This window comes from Toxorhynchites rutilus, chromosome 3 (genome assembly GCF_029784135.1).
Source record: "Toxorhynchites rutilus septentrionalis strain SRP chromosome 3, ASM2978413v1, whole genome shotgun sequence".
NCBI lineage: Eukaryota > Metazoa > Arthropoda > Insecta > Diptera > Culicidae > Toxorhynchites > Toxorhynchites rutilus.
In genome coordinates, this window is record NC_073746.1 from 132779381 (window position 1) to 132803383 (window position 24003).

General features: G+C 37.9%; 1 protein-coding gene across 1 annotated transcript; it reads left to right on the top strand.

Moving 5' to 3' along the window:
* Positions 1–457: 457 nt before the first annotated feature.
* Positions 458–23736, top strand: LOC129778534 (thioredoxin-2). Its single transcript, XM_055785495.1, has 2 exons — positions 458–617; positions 22999–23736. The coding sequence occupies exons 1-2, from the start codon at positions 594–596 to the stop codon at positions 23296–23298; spliced, it is 324 nt and encodes a 107-aa protein (XP_055641470.1). The 5' UTR covers positions 458–593; the 3' UTR covers positions 23299–23736.
* Positions 23737–24003: the final 267 nt, after the last annotated feature.

Genomic DNA, 24003 nt, shown 5'->3' on the forward strand with positions numbered 1-24003 from the left:
TAGAACACGTCAAACCTCTACAAAATGAAAACATGTTTCCACATCTGGCATCCCAGAACGAAGTTCATTCACCCATTCGAATGAACACTTCCTGCTGATCGGTTCACGAACAAATGGCCATTTCTACAGGGGTTAGACATCAATTGAATATAGGCTACCCAAAATCAAAATGGCGTCATTTGTTTATCAACATATCATTTACGAGGACTGAAATCGAAAAATGTGCTGCTCTATTCTAACTGCACTGCATGAGCGATATTCTTATTTTGGTTTCACATGGAGGTGTTCACATTTAACATGGAGTTTAAAGTTAGCCACTATTCGACTATATAACCGCACCGAGTTGTACACAACAGTAATTGATTGAACCAAAATGTCAGTAAACCGCAGCAATATTGGGTACACTGGCAATACGAGGGATTTGACGTTTTAGTCGTACCCCTGCATTTCTAGCGCTCTAGCGTCATTCGCAAAGTGTCAGTCAACCGGTCAACACGCGATTTCCTCGCCTCATCTCACGAAAAGTGTGCTGAGTGAAAGTGTTTATTATTCCTCAAATATCTCCTGTAACAAAACTTCCGTGATCTGTCAATATGGTGTACGTCGTTAAGGATGCTGTAAGTAATAGTTTGACCAGTTCTTATCTGGAATAAGTCATAGCACTGTGGATAACATTGCGGCTAAGTTCTCAATGACAAGTGAAGCTTATCGCAACCCTCAGGCGTAATTAGCAATGCTTCGGGAAAATATCCGGAACCACCTTATTCAACTCGTTTTTGACATTGTACAAATCGCACATTGGTGGTTAGATTAAATCACATAACGCTAATTATGTGTTAACCACAAAGTTTCGTGGCTTCTCAATGTTCCACCGCACTAAGACATCAAATGACAAGTTTATTCTGCAATCCATCGCCGTTATTGTGTTCCCTTTTGCTTCACCGCGGAATCCCGCTGTCGGAGACGAAGATCATCACGGTGTTTAATTGTTCGCGTCGTCGTGTGGATGCAAGTATGAGTGCGCAGTTATTTCGTCCGGCAATACAATTAAACACGAGTTTTGTGTTTGTCCCCGTTCGGTGGTAGGTCAATCACGACATGTGCCAGTGGTGCCAGATCGCGGTGGACACATTTCAATAGTTTGAAACCTGTCAACCGCGATCGAACATACATTTCGTTGCAAATTGTTCGCGATACAATGTTGAAATCCACCTTTGTATGGAAGCAATTAACTATCGAATTAACACGTTGAGCGCCGCACTGTTCTTGCTGCGCTTTCCAATTAGCCTGCACCAAAAACGTTTGCACAATATTAGTAGGCCTTATGAATAAAAAAAAGTATTTACTTATTCTACCCGTTCCCAAGCAAAGTGAACTTTCCTAGTATTTACTTGAATCCATATGAATAAAAGTTTACTTCACTAATTTTATTTTAACGCATGTTCGAATTCGAACATAGTTTTTACTTTGTCAAACATCTGTCAACTGATTGTTTAGTTTTGGTTTCAAAACGTTTTTTATTTTGGACAAAGAGTGGATTCGCGATGACAAAGGAATAGTGTCGACATCTGGTGGCGACTTTCAATTAGAGACCATAGTTTGAGTCCCATTCTCGTTTGAGTCCATAATACCAGTTTTCGTACAAGATTCTTTCACCACTTGAAAAAAAGTATTGACGTAGGACTACGTCTTTCATTTCTATACCGGGGTGTAAAATCAAAGTTTCGAAACCGAAAGCGTTACGCCGGAGACCGAGATTTTGAGCGTTAATAGCTCCTGAACAACTGAACGAAATGGTATGATGAACACTTCATTCGAAAGATAAAATGTCTACGCGTTATATAATTGTTACTTTTTGATCCAAAAACTTGTTTCAATAGCCTTAAAATTGTTCTCGAAACAGGCTATTGAAATCACCAATCGGTATATAAGCGAGCGCCGCTCGGAAATCCACTCAGTTCTAATTGAATAGCGATTGGAGCAAGTTGTCGCTGTTGTGGTGAAGCTCTTCGTTTATCATGAATGCGCAGATGAACGGTGTCACCAAGAGCCTGTTTGTGCACCTTAGGCCAGAAGGGAATCCATCAGGAGGAGAGTGATGCCACAAACGGTTCCCCGGGAAGACATCGCTACACACACACATACACGCGCGGAATTCTTTCCGTTTGGATGCCATTCAGCATCGAGAAAATTCCGGAAAGATTTAATCATTTCTGGAAAATAATCTGCCAGTTCCTTTGGGAATTTAAAAATACATTCATGTGAAAGAGTTTATTTTAATGTTTTCTAACCATATAACACAGCGAATTTTTCAACCAAGTGTAATTAGTAGGAAAGCTTCTGAAGATTATTCTTCCCCATCAGTAGGATATTCCCGTATCCAATATTGTATGCGCACGCAATCGATTATTGCTCAGTCGCCGAAAGTTTCGAGCTCAGAGAGTTCATTCCCCTCTAGTTTGCCTTCCAAATTGCCATCGTAAACCACACCTTCTCTCGATTCAATCTCGCACAAAAAGCATACTTAAGCGATGTTCTGGTGGTGAGACGCATTCATTTTTCGTGAGGACATCGACAAGACAACATCGTTGCCTAACGTGCTGGAGGAGGTGGACGGCGAAGTATCGACACATACACGCGCAGAATTCTTTCCGTTTGGATGCCATTCAGCATCAAGAAAGTTCCGGAAAGATCAAATCATTTCTGGAAAATAATCTGCCAGTTCCTCTGGGAATTTGAAAATACATTCATGTGAAAGAGTTTATTTGAATGTTTTCTATCCATGTAACACTGTGACCAAATATTTTTCAATCAAGTGATATTAACAGGTGGTTATCGAGTTAGTATTAACCACTGGTGGGCTTCCAGTATCGAGGAAAATGTGGAAATATCTAATCGTTGCTGGAAAATAATCTGCCAGTTCCCCTTGGAATTGAACATTACATTCAAGCGAAAGAGTTTATTTTAATGTTTTCTATCCATAAAATATCCATATAATACATTTGGTTTTGTGATTTGTCAATCAAGTGCAGTTAGCAGGAAAGCTTCTGAAGATTATTCTTCAGAACAAGGTTTTTCGTATCCTATATTGGATGCATAAAACCTTGTACCTCCAATGTAAAGCTCTCGTTTTCGAAGTCCCTCTAATACTCATTTATTCATTCATTCAGAATGGATTAAGATTCAACTTCAAACAAATGATCTCTAAATCAACGATAGTCCTACGTCACCCTTGCGGTTATACCATAGATATAACCCACTTCCTGTTTTTTTCATTTAAACAGAATGCTAATTTGGTACGGAAAAGTTAATTTTCATTCATAATTTGAACTTTAAAAACGTTTCGCGCTTAAGTCGTGATTTTCAATACTAGAAAAAATCCAACATTCTTGGTATTATTGGGTGTCTTTATCCTGACGGATTTAATGGCCCTCTATTACCGATTGGAATTCGACTTAAGTGCGTACAAAACTGCTTGTTTTTTGATGTAGGATTACGTCTTTCGGGAACATATTGGGGTATAAAATGAAAATCGAAAATCGACCACATCGTGAAAATTGTCCAATTTCAAACGCTTATTGCTCAGTCATTTCATGATGGATTGATGAAATTTTTGCGTCGATCGATTTCGGCACTCCATAACAATTTTTTATATTGAAGAAAATAATATATGTCATGAAACTAACTATCGAACAATCGAAAAATCTCAACCCCTATTCTAACGGAAATACCCACTTCTGATTGGTCGAAATTGACGACACATGCGGAGGGTCCCTAACAGAGACATCAAAACCAAGCTGCTTGGGGGGAAATCGGCATTGCAAATACATGAAAGTAGTGGGAACTTTTGTTCCTACCGAAATGTGTTCCCCAACAGAGACATCAAAACCAAGCTGCCTGGGGGAAATCGGCCTTGCAAATACATGAAAGTAGGGGGACTTTTGTTCCTACCGAAATGTGTTCCCTAACAGAGACATTAAAATCAAATCATTATCAAAGAATTTAACTATATAGTTCTTCAAACCAGAGATGCCAACCTTCCTGATTTTTCCGGATTTTCCTGACTTTCTAGCATGCTCCCTGATATCCAGACAAACACTCAATTTATCCTGATTTTTCTGAAGTGATCCTAATTTTTCCTGATTTTTGTACTGTTCACATTATTCGTAATAAATATACTGGTTTCCATGCCAAAGTTTTCTGTCATGATAGTTCTCCGGTTTGCACTTGTATATATCTTACATTAAGTTAAACTTTGTACTTAACTTTTTTTTTTATCTCTACCCTCGATTGTTTCGTGGCTTCCCAAAACAGTGCTATTTCATGAAACCAGATTGTCTGACGCATCTATGAAATTACAACGAGATTAAGTTTGAGGAACAAAATTGCTTTATTGAGGATAATGTGTATGTAGTGTATACTCAGAGTTATTAATGTAGGAATACGTTTCAGAGTGTTAACTTACTCAAGAGAAAATGTTTGAATCCACAGTCAATATAAAAAAATATATATATGTAATTTGTTCGCCTGATTCAAAGTAGAACTAACTTTGATGACGGGACTATGGTAAATATATCTATAACCGTACTGAATATCATAAAAAATAGGAAAAATTCAACAAGCCTTCTATTGCTGATTTGGTTTCCTCATTTGTTGAGTAAAGAATAATTCCAAAGCATTGATGATGAATTCAGTGAAAATTAGAATATTGATTTCTCTGCAATTGACTGTAGGTTTTTCGGAAAAAATATAAACGATCAAAAAGTCAGGCCAAACACTAGCATTTCGCTTATGCGAGGATTTATACCATGTTTATTAATTCTTTTACATATCCACGAATATTTTTTATAATTACACGAAGATAAACTCTGTTTCTAGTGGGATTTGGAATGGATTCTGTATTATGAGCTACTACCAAGCAACCTGTTTTTCACATGTATGGCTCGCAGCAATTTTCGACGAGGAATAAAACATGTTCTGGAAGGATAGAATATTGAAGCTGTGTGAAAAATGGCGAAAGATTGTGAAATAGGAATATGCATTAAATTATAATGCGTTGATTGAAAATGATGGTTTTATTCTCCCAAAAATTAACTTTTCGGACAACCCAATATGATCTATCCTGATTTATCTTGAACTTTATTTTCATTCTTCCCGATTTTTTAAAATTATAGTTGGCAACCCTGCTTCAAACATATTCAAAATCAACAGATAGTCTAAAGCCGGGTTCAGACGGTGCGAGTAAGCATACGAGTCGGTCTGGTCAATTACTGCAGTGCAGCTACTCGCACCATGTGAACACATCATGCCAGTTAGTGTCATGTGTAATCCGGCGTGCGAGCTACTTCAAAGTTTTTTGAATTTACTCGCACTCGCATCCCTTAAACAGAATTTAGCGCTCGAATCAGGGATGCCAAACGTAAAGAAATGTCTCTATTTTTAAGATATTTGAAAATATGCGAAGATATTTATAGACTTGAAAATTATTGGTTTTCATTTTGAGATAGTTTTCTTGAGAATCTCTAATATAGAATCATTACCAGGCACAATTTTCATTCTAAATTCTCTCACAACTTGCAAAAAAAAGTATTGTTCTAAGAAACAGAATACATATTCGATTTAAAAAAGTACATTTTCATTATTTTAATTTTTGACGCGTATATATTCCACCTGCAAATCTACTATCATTTTCATTTCACAAATTGGTACACGAAGCTGCTGGCAAGGCGAAATAAATAAAAATTTTAAAAATCTTTTAGACTGTCATTTATAGCATCACATACTTCCGGAATTATCTTAGCTATGGATGCTTTCGAGATTCTAAAAAATATTGACAACAATCTGAACGATATTCCAAAAGAAAGGTACATCAATGTCGTTTTTTTTTTTATTTCACTCATGCAGGTATAGCGTTGTATTGTTGGACCAATTAAATCCAACAGTGTTTCCACTTATTCAGGTGTTTTCTCAACACTGCTCTGTACTCTAGAGGATCATCATCGATGAGTTCCTTCAATATTGTATTTGTTGCTCCCTTTCCTTGCATCGAATTCCTGGCCCAAATCCTATTGCCTTTTTGCTTTTTCGGATAGTACCTTCAGTTCGAAGAAATTCAGCACAAAGTATTTTTATACACGGTCAGCGTGTATTTCACGATAAAATTGTATAATGATAAATGCAACTAAAAACCTGATACGAAAACTGCCAATAGAGAAGTCGATTTTGGATCAATCATCCGTCAAATTCGGACCTGATTGCTGTTTCCGACTATTTAATGGACAGTTGAAAAATCATCTGGCATCCCTGGTATGCCAATGCTGTAGTATCTAGTTTATCGTCAGCAGCTCACACTGTGTGAACGGACAAGGTGAGTCAACCAATTGTCAAGCGAGTTCACCGGCCCAGTAGCTGCTCACTGTCAAGTCAGCTACTAGCAACGTATAAATGGGCCTTAACGGAATCCTACGTCAACTATGCGGTCGTGTCTCGGATACAACCCCCCTGTGACTTTTTTTTCGAGAACTCTCAAGGATATCTGAACATTGAAACGAACAACAAATGAGTGTACGGGCCGTATCTCTGGAGATCTATTTCTTGCAATGATGTTCTTCATTGATGTCTGGTAATTTTTGTAATACGCTTCTTTTGAGTTGTCTGGAAAGTTCATGCTGCGACTGCTGATTAAGTAAAAGAAAATATTAATCTTTGATGCACACGAATTAGTAGATTCGCTAAAGATGTCGAAAATCACCGTTCATGAGAAACGAAACATCACGAAAAACATGCATGCAACATGCAAACATCCAAAAATGCATGGACTACATATTAACCCATATTACGGAACCCGTTCGGATTTGACATATCGCAATCCGAACGAAATAAACCTTTGCATTCTGCATTTCAAGGTTGCAACATTTGCACAATCCGATAGGATTTGACTCGATCAGATTAAGGAGGATAAAGACACAAATTTCGGACGTTTCTTTGAGCTCCGAAAAAAAATTATAGGAGGTTGTGTCCAAGATACAACCGCATTGTTGACGTAGAACTACGCTGTTATTTTATATAAGTCGCTTGTTTATACCTTCGGATATTATTCTATAATGCTGTGAAATTTTAGAAACAACTGCTAAGTAGAATAATCTCTGAAATGATTTTTTCATTGTAGAATCAGTTGACGATAATTGATTGATGATTCATTCTTGCCCTCGCAAAACAATCGTATGTCGCAATTTATTTCATGTCAATGCATTGAAAATTTACCTCGAAGGCTATTCTGATGGCCTTTTTCGAAATTGACATAGACTCGGCTACAGTCGATTATATACATGTTGCACCAGCACCATTATTCCATATCTCATAACTACATCAATATATCTTTGGCACCGCATGTAAACAACAACAATGACAACACTTGCAAGTATCAAATATCATGCTACATGTTATTTAGTATTGCCTCAAAGGAATCGCACCTCTAGATATCGTTCGTACAAACTAAGCGTAAACCAAGCGCCAAACAAGTGTTCACCATAGCATGCATACAGAGCCATACATTGGTGGCTTGAAACTCCTAGCAATATAAACATTTCTCATCATTTTGCGCTATACTCAAAAGAAACGCTTCTGTTAATATTACTGGCCTCGAAAAGAATTGCATTACTTTCTCATGCTCGAGATAAGCGCAGCTGTCTCCCTTAGTGGAGGAAGTTTTGCTACTGGCAAGCAAAACCTAGTCACAAACAAAATTCCAGAACATTTACTTTCTTGATGACTAAACAAGAGAAATAAACTCTTTTTGTTAATAACAACCTCGAAAACAGTAGCAATGCTTCATTATGATCAATATTAGCGCAAATGCAATCCTAGTTGAAGGCAGTTTTGCGACTGATACGAGAACCCAAAAAACTTATAACATTCCAGTAAGATATTCAAGATGCTTAGTATTCCCAAATAATTTCTTGGTGCACAACCTTAACGTCTGCTTCGCCATAACGTCAGTTTAATGCATTGATGCATTCTCAAAGGCACCAACGAAGCCCTTATGAAGACGGAAAATAAACAATGTTAACTGCTTGGAAAAAGATTGAATTATGCCACACAGCTTGTACTCTGCTGTAACACCCATCGATGCGAATTCGCTGATGAGTTTGTCAAGAGCGATCGCCTTCACCACCAGCGGGGGGAGCTTGATTTTGGTTGCTGTCTGGGCGTTTACATTTTCGACCGACGCGTTGAAATCGCCTACTTCGCTGTTGTTCGGTGCGGTGTCACATTCGCGAAGGCTCGGTTCAGTGCGAGCGCTATTCACTGCACCAACACCGCGTGCATCATTAGATGACGCTTACCTCGAAATTTTATTGCCCCTAGCAATGCGTTTGTTTTTTGCAGGGCTCGAGCCTGCCTTCCTCTTCTTTTTGCTCATCGCACACTACGCGAAGCGTCCAATTTATGACGCGGAAAGAAGAACACACGATACGAATAACGCGAAAAACGAACAGAAAAATCAAACGACGATTTCCAAGTTAAATTACCACTGGTGGGGTCCAATCTTAGATCGAAGCGCAGCGAAAGCAAAGTGAACTGGATTACTCAACAGTCCGATGCCGAATGAAAGTTTGCCTCAGCGAGATCCACTGTTTATACTCTAGGCAAGTATTCCCCTTCATTCTTCTTCTTTTCCTTTGTTCACGGAGACTTTAAATCCTACGATTTCCCCTCCGTTGGTCGTCGATAAGTTGCTCGTTATTGATAGCTCTGTTCGGGAAAGCACTCAAATGGACAGAACAAATGTATGGGAAAATAGAAACACTTAAAGTTTTCATGAATTTTAACCATTTACTAACAAGAGGATTCTAATGTATGGCATATTAAACAAATCTTACGGAATTTCCGATTCGTTTAGTATGTAAATCGCCAAAATCCGTTCGCGGCAAAAATAGTTATTAACGTTAACTTTATTTCATAAAAACGTGACCTGTATTCTGATTTGACACCCTTAATGAAAGACGTAGTTCTACGTCAAAATAAAACAAAGAATATTTTTACCATCCATTATATTACTATTTGTTTATCTATCTTTCAACAATAAAACAAAAACTGAACGGAATATATCCATAATTAGAAGCTGATCAAGTGAGGGGGTTCAAAAAATGTTATGTCATGGCGTACACGATCCCAGTCCTGGTTATCTGAAACAATCAAATCGAACAGATTCTGAACCAGTGAAGATGCCACTATCGTATGAACCTCGGACAAGTCAAAAACGTGTTTTTTGACAAAATGGCAGAAATTTGATGAAAAACTGCCGTTTAAAACATTTTTTCAAGTTTCTTGATTTTTTTAAAGTTACGAAATTATGATTTTTTATAGGTTCATGCGATAGAAAGATGCATACAGATTGTATTCATATAAGAATAGATTGGATAAGCCGAACATGAGATATCGTGTAAGCCAGTTTGAAAAAAACATGCTTCGAGAAAAACGCGTTTGAAGTTAATTGTTATGGCCGTAACAGGTTAGATACCGCATCACTAAAATGGCTCTAACTTGGTAAATAATGAGATTTTCGAAAAGTCTCTTCTATAGTATATTCTTGAATGTCTGAATTAGAGAAATATGAAGAAAAAAAAAGATTTTTTTCAAATTTCTAGACTAGACTTCACTCTTAAAGAACGCAACATTGTGCTAATTTAAAATCCGACCAGATTCCGGAATAAGGGTTTATTTTACCGAAAAACACTTGAAGGGACTTATCTCATGCTGCGATTCGTTTCATAAACGCGACGAAAATACATATTTGTAGCGAATTGTAAAGGGCAAATCATTCACAAGAATGTTGAGTTAAAAAAAATCTTAGCAAGTTATTGGAACCCCGAAGCAGGTTTTCGCTTGAAGAAAGTTATTGCTGGGTCTAGTAAAACTGGAAGAAAATTTGTATCATGAGCTTCTTTCTACCAAGCAACTAGTTTCGATGAATTCCAACAAGTACTGCTAGCAGCTGAACGTATTAAAATCAACGATCCAGAACGCTTCTAGGGCACTTCTAAAACTACACCCGCCTTACTCACCAGATATTGCATCTTCAGACTATTAACTGTTAAGATTCTTGTAAGAACTTCAACTTACTGCATAGCATAAGTTCTTCAACTTACTGCATAGCATAAGTTCTTCAACTTACTGCATAGCATAAGTTCTTCAACTTACTGCATAGCATAAGTTCTCAGAGGATGGAATTCTCAAGTTGCATGAAGGATGCTGAAATATTCAGAAAAAAAGGTGCATCTATGATCGAAAAGATGTACGTCTACAAAAATATGCTTTTGGTTTTTTCCTTAGAATCGGCACGAATTTTTCATGACAATATTTAGCATTTAACAATTAAGGGTTGTAGGTCAACGGAATCATCGATCACGATGATACTGCAGATGTTTTGTTTTACTAGGTTCATTAGGGCCATCAGGCACCACCGACCCTGTAAAAACGAAAGTCATTGATGTTTAGACGAGAAAATTCTGTTTTCAAACAAAGTGCTTCATTTCATTGTCTGTTTTTTTTTTTTGAAAACTCAAACAGCCAGCCAGCTTTAATAAAAATATTTGAGAATAAGTTCACAATCGATGTTTTAAAATGGATACGGAGATAACGTAAATGGAATTCGGAAGAAAATAATGAGCTCCCCTGAAATCGAAGATTTCAAGACAAATCGTTACCATTGGTAAGGCTATAATTTTTATGAATAAACATATGGAATAGAAAATAGAAACATACTTGAAATGAAATTTAAGCGAAAAAAATTTAATTTCTTGATTTTTTCCTCAAAACCGGAGGAATGTCCACGTGGACATCAGGGGGAGGGGTATAAGGAATGTCCTCGCTTGTCCACGGAGGGGGAGGGGGTGTCCAAAATCATGCTCTTTCTGTCCACGTGGTATGTGGACAGCCCCTATGATATCATGATGAAATATCAACAGTCAGAAGAAGCTAGAAGCTCTCAAAATTCGTTGAATGGAAAATTTCAGTAGAAATGAAATCATGGGAAAAGGAAGAAATTTATCGTGACGCATACCTAAACCTTGCACATAAAAATATACATGACGACAAATTGTTTGAATGTCAGCAACGACATCCTGAATCATATGCAATGATCATGTTGCCACATCGCGTGAAAAGAAAGGAAAATAGACACATTAGTGATTGACTTAGCATCAACATTTCTGCTTTGAGATGCTGAATGCAATGTACATTTTTGACTTTCAATTCTTGGGTCCCGAATGAAGAAATAAACAAATCTGGATAGTAAGCAACATATTGTTTGTTTACAAATATTGAATGAGACAACGAAGGCATAAACATTTGCATCGATCATCACAAAAACAAATTAGAAATTTCTATCAGATTCGGAACAACCGTAATCGTTTTCAATTTGTGAAATATCTTCACTATATTTTAAACCTTGAATCAGCAGAACTTTTACTCCAACATGACCAAGAGAATCATGGGATGACCGGCCGAGAGCTTATTGATGTTGATGATAAAAAGATCTCATTCATATCAATTCATTCGTGAAACAATGCACAATGAATTTGTGCAACGAATATTTGTACTAAAGTTTCTCCTCACAGATAGGCCACGAGAGCCGTCCGACAATCACTGAAAAGAACGGAAGCCAAGTTAAAATGTCATTAAAAACGTATGAGCATTGAAAATTCCGCAGATAATTGTTGAAAACCTGTTTGTCGAGAGGCGCAGCGAGATAATGTAAACAATGTTGCCCCGCTGATAATGCAGTGGCGGCAAATCAGATTGATTTGTAGCACACCATTCGCACGCGTTCACGCGTTTACACGAGCGCTTCAAGTTTATAAGAAAGAAAAATCGATAACGTTGAATATGACTGATTATCGTTGATAGAACAAGTTTACTGTCACTTGCACTATTTGCTGTGCAAATAGTTCTTGAAAGCACTCTTAATTGAACAAGCCTCTTGCCGCATGAAACCAGAAAATGTCCTATATGTTCTGGCGAGGAAAAAGACACACGGTTTATATTTTTCCCGCTGAAGAACGAGCTCTGCAGCATTCGTTCCCGTCTTATAATACCATGCATGTAACACAATCAGCACGTAACAATTACTATGCACATTTGTGTGTTCTACTCCTGTTGTTGTCAGGCGGCTTCTCTAATCGTTTTTGGTTGAGAAGCGAGCTGGGGATGAGACACGGTCTGGTCTGGCCGCCCATTCTTGTGTACGCGAAACCGTGAATCAACTATAAACACGTGGATGATGTCATTATCGTTGCGTTCGATCTGACCGCATTCGCGCGCAGAGTGTGAGAGAAAAAAACTGTCGAGTCATGACGCCGGGAATACCAACACAAATATTTTAGCAGCAATGGTGTTAACACTCCACACTAAATAATCATCCCCTCTCTGTGGGATTGAGAAAAGTTTAAAGCAGAACTGAAGAATAATTTTTATCGTTTGGATTTTTCATCTCAGTTCTTCAAACGGACTAATGGTGGCTTACTTGAGATGAGAGTTCCACATCAATTAGGTGTTCATATTTCAATCTTGAAATTTGAACCCCAAAAGTCATTAGAAACTGTTATTAAGTTCGCAAAGGTTCCCAACCATTACTATGCTCCGTAATTCGATTTGTTGTGGAACATTTTATTGGGTTGTCCGTAAATGTTTTGCCTTCACTGACGAGGACCAAATCGACGCGTTTCATTTTAGAGTGGAAAATTAAAATTATTTTAAAAAATATTGTACCGGTGGGGTAAAACGAACAGTTACCAGTGGGAGTGAGATGGACTGTGAAAAGTCTGTTTAATCTGTTCCTAAGGAATGCCCTGCATCTATAAATGGAAATCAAATCGCCAAATGTGGACTGTTTAGAAGCTGACTGGAACCAAAAGCAAAATAGTTGAGGGTCTGTCCGTTTATACTGCTGAAAAGCACGATATCACTTCTAGGTGGATTAATTCGATCTTTTCATCATTCAACGGACATTCGTGATGAGTTCAGACCTTGGTTGAATAAAATTATTCCTCTCGCGATCGATATACCTCTACGCTGCATATATTACAAACCTGTCCATATTACCCCCACTATGTGTCCATTTTACCCGCACCGAAAAAATGATGTATGTTTCGGTCTGTTTTAATTTCAGTAGAAAACATTAAAAAACACTTTTTTGTAAAATATTTGACAAATTAGGTAGAGAGAAAGTATATTGAATTGCAAGAAACTGCATCAAAGTTTTGGGAAACATGAGTTTCCAAAGATATAATTGAAGTTTTTCTTAACATGTCCGTTTTACCCCTACATACATATATTTAAAACCGTCATTCATGAGCATCTGATGAAATTTTATTACGTAAATCACTACGATATATGGGTTCCGTACTAGTTCAACATTCAATGGATACTCGCTTTATGAAAAATGATAGGGAGTTGTGTTCAAGACACGACCGCATTGCAGGACGTAATAAAAAATATAACTTTCCTATCTTTATAGATAGAGATAAACATAGTTCGATAATGTTGTAGCCCCAGTTATTTTAATTAACTTTGTAGAACAAAGTTTTTTGTTATCTTTTGAAATAACCAATATGGCGCTTTTTTCTAATTTGCGTTAGACAAGTTCTGCATCGCAAAATGTTTGTATTAGTGAGTTCTAAAAGTCTTTCGAAGACAGTTTGCATGTAGAATTTGAAATATAAAAGTTAGAGCAAAAAAAAACAGGAAGTGGGTTATATCTATGGTATAACCGTAAGGGTGACGTAGGACTATCGTTGATTTAGAGATCATTTGTTTGAAGTTGAATCTGAATTCATTCTAAATGAAAGAATATTTGGAGAACTTCGAAAACGAGAGCGTTACGTTGCAGGCACAAGGTTTTATGCATCCAATATTGGATACGTAAATATCCTACTGATGGGGAAGAATAATCTTCAGAAGCTATCCTGCTAATTGCGATTGATTGAAAAATCACAAAACCAAATGTATTTGGTCACAGTGTTACATGGATAGAAAACATTAAAACAAACTCTTTCACATGAATGTAATTTTAAATTCTCAGAGAAACTGGCAGATTATTTTCAGTAACGATTAGATATTTCCACATTTTCCTCGATACTGGAAGCCCACCAGTGGTTAATGCCAACTCGATAACCACCTGTTAATAGCACTTGATTGAAACATATTTGGTCACAGTGTTACATGGATAGAAAATATTCAAATAAACTCTTTCACATGAATGTATTTTTAAATTCCTAGAGCAACTGGCAGATTATTTTCCGGATCTTTCTCGATGCTGCACGGCATCCCAACGGAAAGAATTCCGTGCGTGTATGTGTATGTGTAGCGGCTGCTTCGATGGTCACCTTCTCTTCTCTCGAAGAATCGGCTTCTCTGTGCTCCCTCATAGTTTCAAACAAACTGCTTACGTTTCAGGGCAGATCTCGATCCTTCGCCGTCCAGCACCCTCAGCAACGATGTTGTCTTGTCGATGTCCTCACGAAAAATGAATGCGTCTCACCACCAGAATATCGCTAAAGTATGCTTTCTGTGCGTGATTGAATCGAGAGAAGGCGTGGTTTACGATGGCAATTTGGAAGGCAAACTAGAGAGGAATGAACTCTCTGAGCTCGGAACTTTCGGCGACTGAACAATAATCGATTGCGGGCGCATACAATATTGGATACGTAAATATCCTACTGATGGGGAAGAATAATCTTCAGAAGCTATCCTGCTAATTGCGATTGATTGAAAAATCACAAAACCAAATGTATTTGGTCACAGTGTTACATGGATAGAAAACATTAAAATAAACTCTTTCACATGAATGTAATTTTAAATTCCCAGAAGAACTGGCAGATTATTTTCAGTTTGGATATTTCCACATTTTCCTCGATACTGGAAGCCAACCAGTGGTTTATGCTAACTCGATAACCATCTGTTAATAGCACTTGATTGAAACATATTTGGTCACAGTGTTACATGTATAGAAAACATTCAAATAAACTCTTTCACATGAATGTATTTTTAAATTCCCAGAGGAACTGGCAGATTAATTTCCGGATCTTTCTCGATGCTCAATGGCATCCAAACGGGAAGAATTCCGCGCGTGTATGTGTGTGTGTAGCGGCTGCTTCGAGATCTTCCCGGGGAACCGTTTGTGGCATCACTCTCCTCCTGATGGATTCCCTTCTGGCCTAGGGTGCACAAACAGGCTCTTGGTGACACCGTTCATCCGCACTTTCATGATAAATGAAGAGCTCCACCACAACAGCGACAACATGCTCCAATCGCTGTTCAATTAGAACTGAGTGGATTTCCGAGCGACGCTCGCTTATATACCGATTGGTGATTTCAATAGCCTGTTTTGAAAGCAAATTTAAGACTATTGAAACAAGTTTTTGGATCAGAAAGTAACAAGTATAGAACGCGTAGACATTTTATCTTTCGAATGAAGTGTTTATCATACCATTTCGTTCAGTTGTTTAGGAGCTATTAACGCTCAAAATCTCGGTCTCCGGCGTAACGCTTTCGTTTTCGAAACTTTGAATTTACACCCCGGTATAGAAATGATAGACGTAGTCCTACGTCAAAAACAGTTGTTTCTTCTTGGTGACCACATTGTCGAACTATGTTCACCTCTATTTATAAAGATGAGAAAGTTATATTTTTTATTTCATCGACAATTTTGGTCAACCTATTTTTGATAACATAAAAATGAGCGCTCTTTTATATGTAACAACTTTGTCGAAGACAGTTTTTGTCTAGAGAATAACTGTCGAGCTCTAAATGCTAATTTCCACTTAAATCCACCTCCTGGACTATGATACATTGTACGTGATTTAGTATTATCATTTAGTTTAAAAAAAATCATTAAGACCAAGTGTGTGTCAGTTGGTTTAAAGAAATAAATAAATAAAAGTAGAATGGTCTGAGCCTAGGGGCACGGACGAAGTTTGACGTAGAACTGTGATTATTCAGAACAGTTGTTTTCTTTAAATGTAATTCTTTTCATTGTTCAGAAATCTGTTAGTTTAACTCTTTTGAAACTCCAAATAGTAGCCCCGGAAAGGGCCTTTTGTTATATGTAATCATAAACGTCAAACAGTTTGTAACGAACAAAAAACAGGAAGTGGGTTATATCTATGGTATAACCGCAAGGGTGACGTAGGACTATCGTTGATTTAGAGATCATTTGTATGAAGTTGAATCTGAATTCATTCTGAATGAATGAATATTTGGAGAACTTCGAAAACGAGAGCGTTACGTTGGAGGCACAAGGTTTTATGCATCCAATATTGGATACGGAAATATCCTACTGATGGGGAAGAATAATCTTCAGAAGCTATCCTGTTGATTGCGATTGATTGAAAAATCACAAAACCTAATGTATTTGGTCACAGTGTTACATGGATAGAAAACATTAAAATAAACTCTTTCATATGAATGTAATTTTAAATTCCCAGCGGAACTGGCAGATTAGTTTCAGTAACGATTAGATATTTCCACATTTTCCTCGATACTGGAAGCCCACCAGTGGTTAATTGCTAACTCGATAACCATCTGTTAATAGCACTTGATTGAAACATATTTGGTCACAGTGTTATATGGATAGAAAACATTCAAATAAACTCTTTCACATGAATGTATTTTTAAATTCCTAGAGGAACTGGCAGATTATTTTCCGGATCTTTCTCGATCCAAACGGAAAGAATTCCGTGCGTGTATGTGTGTGTGTGTGTGTAGCGGCTGCTTCGAGATCTTCCCGGGGAACCGTTTGCAGCATCACTCTCCTCCTGATGGATTCCCTTCTGGCCTAAGGTGCACAAACAGGCTCTTGGTGACGCCGTTCATCCGCGCTTTCATGATAAATGAAGAGCTTCACCACAACAGCGACAACATGCTCCAATCGCTGTTCAATTAGAACTGAGTGGATTTCCGAGCGGCGCTCGCTTATATACCGATTGGTGATTTCAATAGCCTATTTTGAAAGCAAATTTAAGACTATTGAAACAAGTTTTTGGATCAGAAAGTAACAAGTATAGAACGCGTAGACATTTTATCTTTCGAATGAAGTTTTTATCATACCATTTCGTTCAGTTGTTTAGGAGCTATTAACACTCAAAATCTCGGTCTGCGGCGTAACGCTTTCGTTTTCGAAACTTTGATTTTACACCCCGGTATAGAAATGAAAGACGTAGTCCTACGTCAAAAAAGAAAATTAGCGATCACTAAAACCCTCAATCGGTATACTAAAAAAGGATTAAAGATATTGAATTACAACACTTATACCAAGCCATTCTTCATATGTTATGAATGAAACAATGTAAAATAGCAATTTTCTAACCTTTCCAGACTAGAAAGAATGTTTGAAACCGCGAAATTTGGAAAAAAATCTGATTTTTCTAAAAAATTCGAACAAATTTTAAACCAAAAAACAGGAAGTGGGTTATATCTATGGTATAACCGCAAGGGTGACGTAGGACTATCGTTGATTTAGAGATCATTTGTTTTAAATTGAATCTGAATTCATTCTGAATGAATGAATATTTGGGGGACTTCGAAAACGAGAGCGTTACGTTGGAGGCACAAGGTTTTATGCATCCAATATTGGATACGGAAATATCCTACTGATGGGGAAGAATATTCTTCAGAAGCTATCCTGTTAATTGCGATTGATTGAAAAATCACAAAACTAAATGTATTTGGTCACAGTGTTACATGGATAGAAAACATTAAAATAAACTCTTTCACATGAATGTAATTTTAAATTCCCAGAGGAACTGGCAGATTATTTTCAGTAACGATTAGATATTTCTACATTTTCATCGATACTGGAAGCCCACCAGTGGTTAATGCTAACTCGATAACCATCTGTTAATAGCACTTCATTGAAACATATTTGGTCACAGTGTTACATGGATAGAAAACATTCAAATAAACTCTTTCACATGAATGTATTTTTAAATTCCCAGAGGAACTGGCAGATTAATTTCCGGATCTTTCTCGATACTGAATGGCATCCAAACGGAAAGAATTCCGCGCGTGTATGTGTGTGTATGTGTGTGTGTGTGTAGCGGCTGCTTCGAGATCTTCCCGGGGAACCGTTTGTGGCATCACTCTCCTCCTGATGGATTCCCTTCTGGCCTAAGGTGCACAAACAGGCTCTTGGTTACACCGTTCATCCGCGCTTTCATGATAAACGAATAGCTTCACCACAACAGCGACAACATGCTCCAATCGCTGTTCAATTTGAACTGAGTGGATTTCCGAGCGGCGCTCGCTTATATACCGATTAGTGATTTCAATAGACTGTTTTGAAAGCAATTTTAAGACTATTGAAACAAGTTTTTGGATCAGAAAGTAACAAGTAGAGAACGCGTAGACATTTTATCTTTCGAATGAAGTGTTTATCATACCATTTCGTTCAGTTGTTTAGGAGCTATTAACGCTCAAAATCTCGGTCTCCGGCGTAACGCTTTCGTTTTCGAAACTTTGATTTTACACCCCGGTATAGAAATGAAAGACGTAGTCCTACGTCAAAAAAATTATAGGAGGTTGTGTCCAAGATACGACCGCATTGTTGACGTTGAACTACGCTGTTATTTTATATAAGTCGCTTGTTTATACCTTCGGATATTATTCTATAATGCTGTGAAATTTTAGAAACAACTGCTTAGTAGAATAATCTCTGAAATGATTTTTTCATTGTAGAATCAGTTGACGATAATTGATTGATGATTCATTCTTGCCCTCGCAAAACAATCGCATGTCGCAATTTATTTCATGTCAATGCATTGAAAATTTACCTCGTAGGCTATTCCGATGGCCTTTTTCGAAATTGACATAGACTCGGCTACAGTCGATTATATACATGTTGCACCAGCACCATTATTCCATATCTCATAACTACATCAATATATCTTTGGCACCGCATGTAAACAACAACAATGACAACACTTGCAAGTATCAAATATCATACTACATGTTATTTAGTATTGCCTCAAAGGAATCGCACTTCTAGATATCGTTCGTACAAACTAAGCGTAAACCAAGCGCCAAACAAGCGTTCACCATAGCATGCATACAGAGCCATACATTGGTGGCTTGAAACTACTAGCAATATAAACATTTCTCATCATTTTGCGCTATTCTCAAAAGAAACGCTTCTGTTAATATTACTGGCCTCGAAAAGAGTTGCATTACTTTCTCATGCTCGAGAGAAGGTCACCCTTAGTGGAGGAAGTTTTGCTACTGGCAAGCAAAACCTAATCACATACAAAATTCTTGATGACTAAACAAGAGAAATAAACTCTTTTTGTTAATAACAACCTCGAAAAAAGTAGCAATGCTTCATTATGATCAATATTAGCGCAAATGCAATCCAAGTTGAAGATTTGCGACAGTTTTGCGACTGGCACGCGAACCCAAATAACTTATAACATTCCAGTAAGACATTCAAGATGCTTGGTATTCCCAAATAATTTTTAGGTGCACAACCTTAACGTCTGCTTCGCCATAACGTCAGTTTAATGCATTGATGCATTCTCAAAGGCACCAACGAAGCCCTTATGAAGACGGAAAATAAACAATGTTAACTGCTTGGAAAAAGACTAAATTATGCCACACAGCTTGTACTCTGCTGTAACACCCATCGATGCGAATTCGCTAATGAGTTTGTCAAGAGCGATCGCCTTCGCCACCAGCGGGGGGAGCTTAATTTTGGTTGCTGCCTGGGCGTTTACATTTTCGACCGACGCGCCGAAATCGCCTACTTCGCTGTTTTTCGGTGCGGTGTCACATTTGCGAAGGCTCGGATTCTCTTCTTCTTGCTCATCGCACACTACGCGAAGCGTCCAATTTATGACGCGGAAAGAAGAACACACGATACGAATAACGCGAAAAACGAACAGAAAAATCAAACGACGATTTCCAAGTTGGATTACCACTGGTGGGGTCCAATCTTAGATCGAAGCGCAGCGAAAGCAAAGTGAACTGGATTACTCAAGTCCTCAGACTCAGACTCAGTCCGATGCCGAATGAAAGTTTGCCTCAGCGAGATTCACTGTTTATACTCTAGGCAAGTATTCCCCTTCATTCTTCTTCTTTTCCTTTGTTCACGAAGACTTTAAATCCTACGATTTCCCCTCCGTTGGTCGTCGATAAGTTGCTCGTTATTGATATCTCTGTTCGGGAAAGCACTCAAATGGACAGAACAAATGTATGGGAAAATAGAAACACTTAAAGTTTTCATGAATTTTAATCATTTACTAACCAGGGGATTCTATTGTATGGCATATTAAACAAATCTTACGGAATTTCCGATTCGTTTAGTATGCAAATCGCCAAAATCCGTTCGCGGCAAAAAATAGTTATTAACGTTAACTTTATTTCATAAAAACGTGACCTGTTTTCTGATTTGACACCCTTAATGAAAGACGTAGTTCTACGTCAAAAACAAACATCATATTTTTACTCGCTGCGCCATCTGGTTGTAAATCCAACGTAAATTCGTAGATTGCTTGCTTGCTGAAGCAAGAATCTCCTACACGTGCAAGCAAAGATACGCATACGAAACTGACACTAATCCATTGACAATTTACTAGAGCGTGTGCGCACCACTCTATCTAAACTTTAATATACAGTCTGTGCATAGGAAAAGTGCGCAGACTGATTTCAATGACGTAACAAATCATCATGCGAGCTTTCAATGAGCCGCTATATAAAAGCACCTTACGCAAAGCGCGTCGATTGCGGATCTGGAGCGTGTTTAGTCGTCTAAGTTCGGGTCGCGAGAGAATTGAGAGAGACTATTGATGAGGAGTTCTGATTGACCGTTCTCTTATCTTGTGCACATCTTCCACTGCACGAAATTGTTGCCAACACATTGGCAGTTTAGTTAACCAAAGCTTCAACACAATGTTATCAATATGTGTGTAGATATACGTAATTCTCGTGCACAAATGAATATGCGCGAGCTGGAAGAGCGTAGAATAAGTGATAGAAACCAATATTTTGCATCCTCGTTTCATGCCATTCGTTCTTCTTTACGATCAAGAACGCTTGTGTACACGGGGTAACCGAATTCCTCATGATTTTCATACTTTGCATACGTTTATTTAGTTGAAATATAGTTTGTGCTGATAAACATAGTAGGGGCGCTACATTTTTATACAGAAAATATGATAGAATGAAGACAGCCCTAAATCGGACATATCCTTTCTCGAGTTTTGCTCTTATCAACACATTCGGCGATCCTTTTCCACGTTCGAACGAAGATCAATTTCTTACCGCAAACATCAAATGTACTAACAACGCTTGTCAAAATGTAATTGTAGAACACATGCGAATTGAATTTTTCGAATTTTCCCATCTTCTTTCAGAGTTTTCCGAAAATTTCCAATTGTCATGTTTGGTTGAAATATGTGTATTATTTTTATGGAACCCCCTCTCCATTCCAGAGGAGGGAACATGATTGAACCATTACGTACATTTGGACCTCCTTCATCCCATACTGAACGAGAATGTTCGATCACTCTGTACGAAATGCCATTTATTCGAGTATAGAACGAGGCTCAAAATTCACCTCAACAAATATCCACTATTTATACCCCTGCAAATGTTCTCTCCGTTGTTTATATTATCGTGACTACATGAGTTACTCCTTATTAATGGGTAGATAATCCCACAAATGAGCAGAATAAATGTTTGCTGCTAGTTATCATCTGTTCAAACCATTTATACACCAGGGGATTGTAATGTATAAAGCCTGGTTTAGAGTTCCCGTGAACGTGAACTTGAACAGGTGGTGGAATAGTACAATCATTTCACGGTGAACTACATTGCGAACAAACAACTCAAAAAATCGTGGTGAATAGAACGTTTTTGTTCACGTTCACGTTCATATTAAAAGTTCGACAGTAAACGTGAAGTAAATAAACATCGAGCTTCAATAAAGTAATTCGGATAAAATATACAGTTGTTCTCGAATCAACCCGAAGCAACGAAGTTTTTCAACCCGATTGAACGAAATTGCATCCATATCAAAATTTTCATTGAAAATTTGAGAATTGCTAAACATATCCTTTTACAGTTCACGGTGAAATAATTTTCAGAATGCCTTGGGACATTCAAACGTGAACATGAACGAGGAAACATTTTGACGTCTATATTCACCACTGTTTTCACGTTCACGTTCACCGAAGTCGGTGATCTATGGTGAGTTCACCAACATCTCGATTCCACGGTGGAAATTCAGAATCGTTGTGAAATATTGGATTAATCCACTTTTATCAATATGAATTGTGTTTCATCAATATCAATATGAAACAGATGTTTCAACTAGAAAATGTTTCTTTCTATCGTTTCAAGATGTTTTCCTTGCGTTTTATATGTGGACTGATGAATTTTTAACAAAAAAGTGTTTGTCCGCGTTCACGTTCACGGGAACTCTAAACCTACCTTAATGTTTGGCATATCAGACGAATCTTAGGGATTTTCCGATTCGTTTGGTATGCTAACCGTCAAAAATCATTTGCATCTAAAACAGTTATTAACTTTATTTCATAAAAACGTCACCTGTTTTCTGATTGGATATCCTTAATGAAAGACGTAGTCCTACATCAAAAGTGAAAACACGCCGATTTTGAAGCAAACTGAATTTTTGAATGAACACTAATAAACAATAGCTCAGCTGATCGGAACTCTTGTGAATTGGGACGTCAAAACAGTCACGTTAAAGATCCAACGTGTAGATAACGATATGGATCTTACATGAGATTATAGTTTGCTCATATAGAAGACAATAGTCCCTGTTTTATGATCATTGATATAGATTATTTTTTACTGTTTGGGCAGCTTTATAGGTAACAATATTGTAATTTTAAAGTTTTTTTTTTCTGATTTGCAACTTGAGAAAACTATTGAGACTGTCTAGACATTGCCTTACTATATCTCCGTATTTTTCCCCTTTCACAGGCTGATTTCGACAGCCGACTGGACGCGGCTGGCGACAAGCTCGTCGTGGTGGACTTCTTCGCCACGTGGTGCGGCCCATGCAAGGTGATCGCCCCGAAGTTGGAGGAGTTCCAGAACAAGTACGCCGACAAGATTGTCATCGTCAAGGTCGACGTGGACGAGTGCGAGGAACTCGCTGTCAAGTACAGCATCACCAGCATGCCAACGTTCCTGTTCATAAAGAACAAGGACGTGGCCGATTCGTTCTCCGGAGCCAACGCTGAGAAGCTGGAGTCCTTCATCAAGAAACACACCGAATAAGATATATCGTGCCTAGAATACCCGAAATCGCCATCAGTCACAAAACCCACACATACACACAAACGCACACACGTGCGTCCTTATTCAATTATTCACAAACACGAACCGGGTGTACGATGAACAAGATTATTGCCTTTCGATTAAATGGTATATAAAGTACAGTGTCTCCTCGAAGAGTAACATAATTTTGTTTTTAGTTGTTAATTTGATAAAACATATTTTATGGAAGTGTTGATTTCAAGTAAAAAATATTAATTTACGTAGAGACACGTTACCTCACCATTGCGTTCACAGTCTGTGTTTCAAATGTTGTTGCGACATATGATAAGTGGCTATCATCAGCTTAATCACTATTGTATTACTTGCAGACAAGAATGCACGTAAAACCGGTGACTGATACAATAGGACCATAAAAATACACTGATTACCCGTGCTGAATGAATGTCTGTTTTATCTCACGTGCCCAATATCACAATCATCCGAGGTATTACTGCTGGTTCAATGGAATTTTTAGCCACATCGATTGACCTAGACAAGGAACGGTAGATTCATCGCTGTTGTTTAGTTTCGATGGCAATCACCCTTACCACGTGGACAGAGAAAGAACGATTCTAGACTCCCCCCTACCCCTCCGTGGACAAGGGTTAGCAATGAGTATACCCCTTCCCCTACTGTCCACGCGGACATTTTCCTTTTGTTAATGGT

Coding starts and splice junctions, on each gene's coding strand:
- LOC129778534 (XM_055785495.1), top strand. CDS start 594: ATGGTGTACGTCGTTAAGGATGCT. Junction 618..22,998: donor TGTACGTCGTTAAGGATGCT/GTAAGTAATAGT, acceptor CCCCTTTCACAG/GCTGATTTCGACAGCCGACT.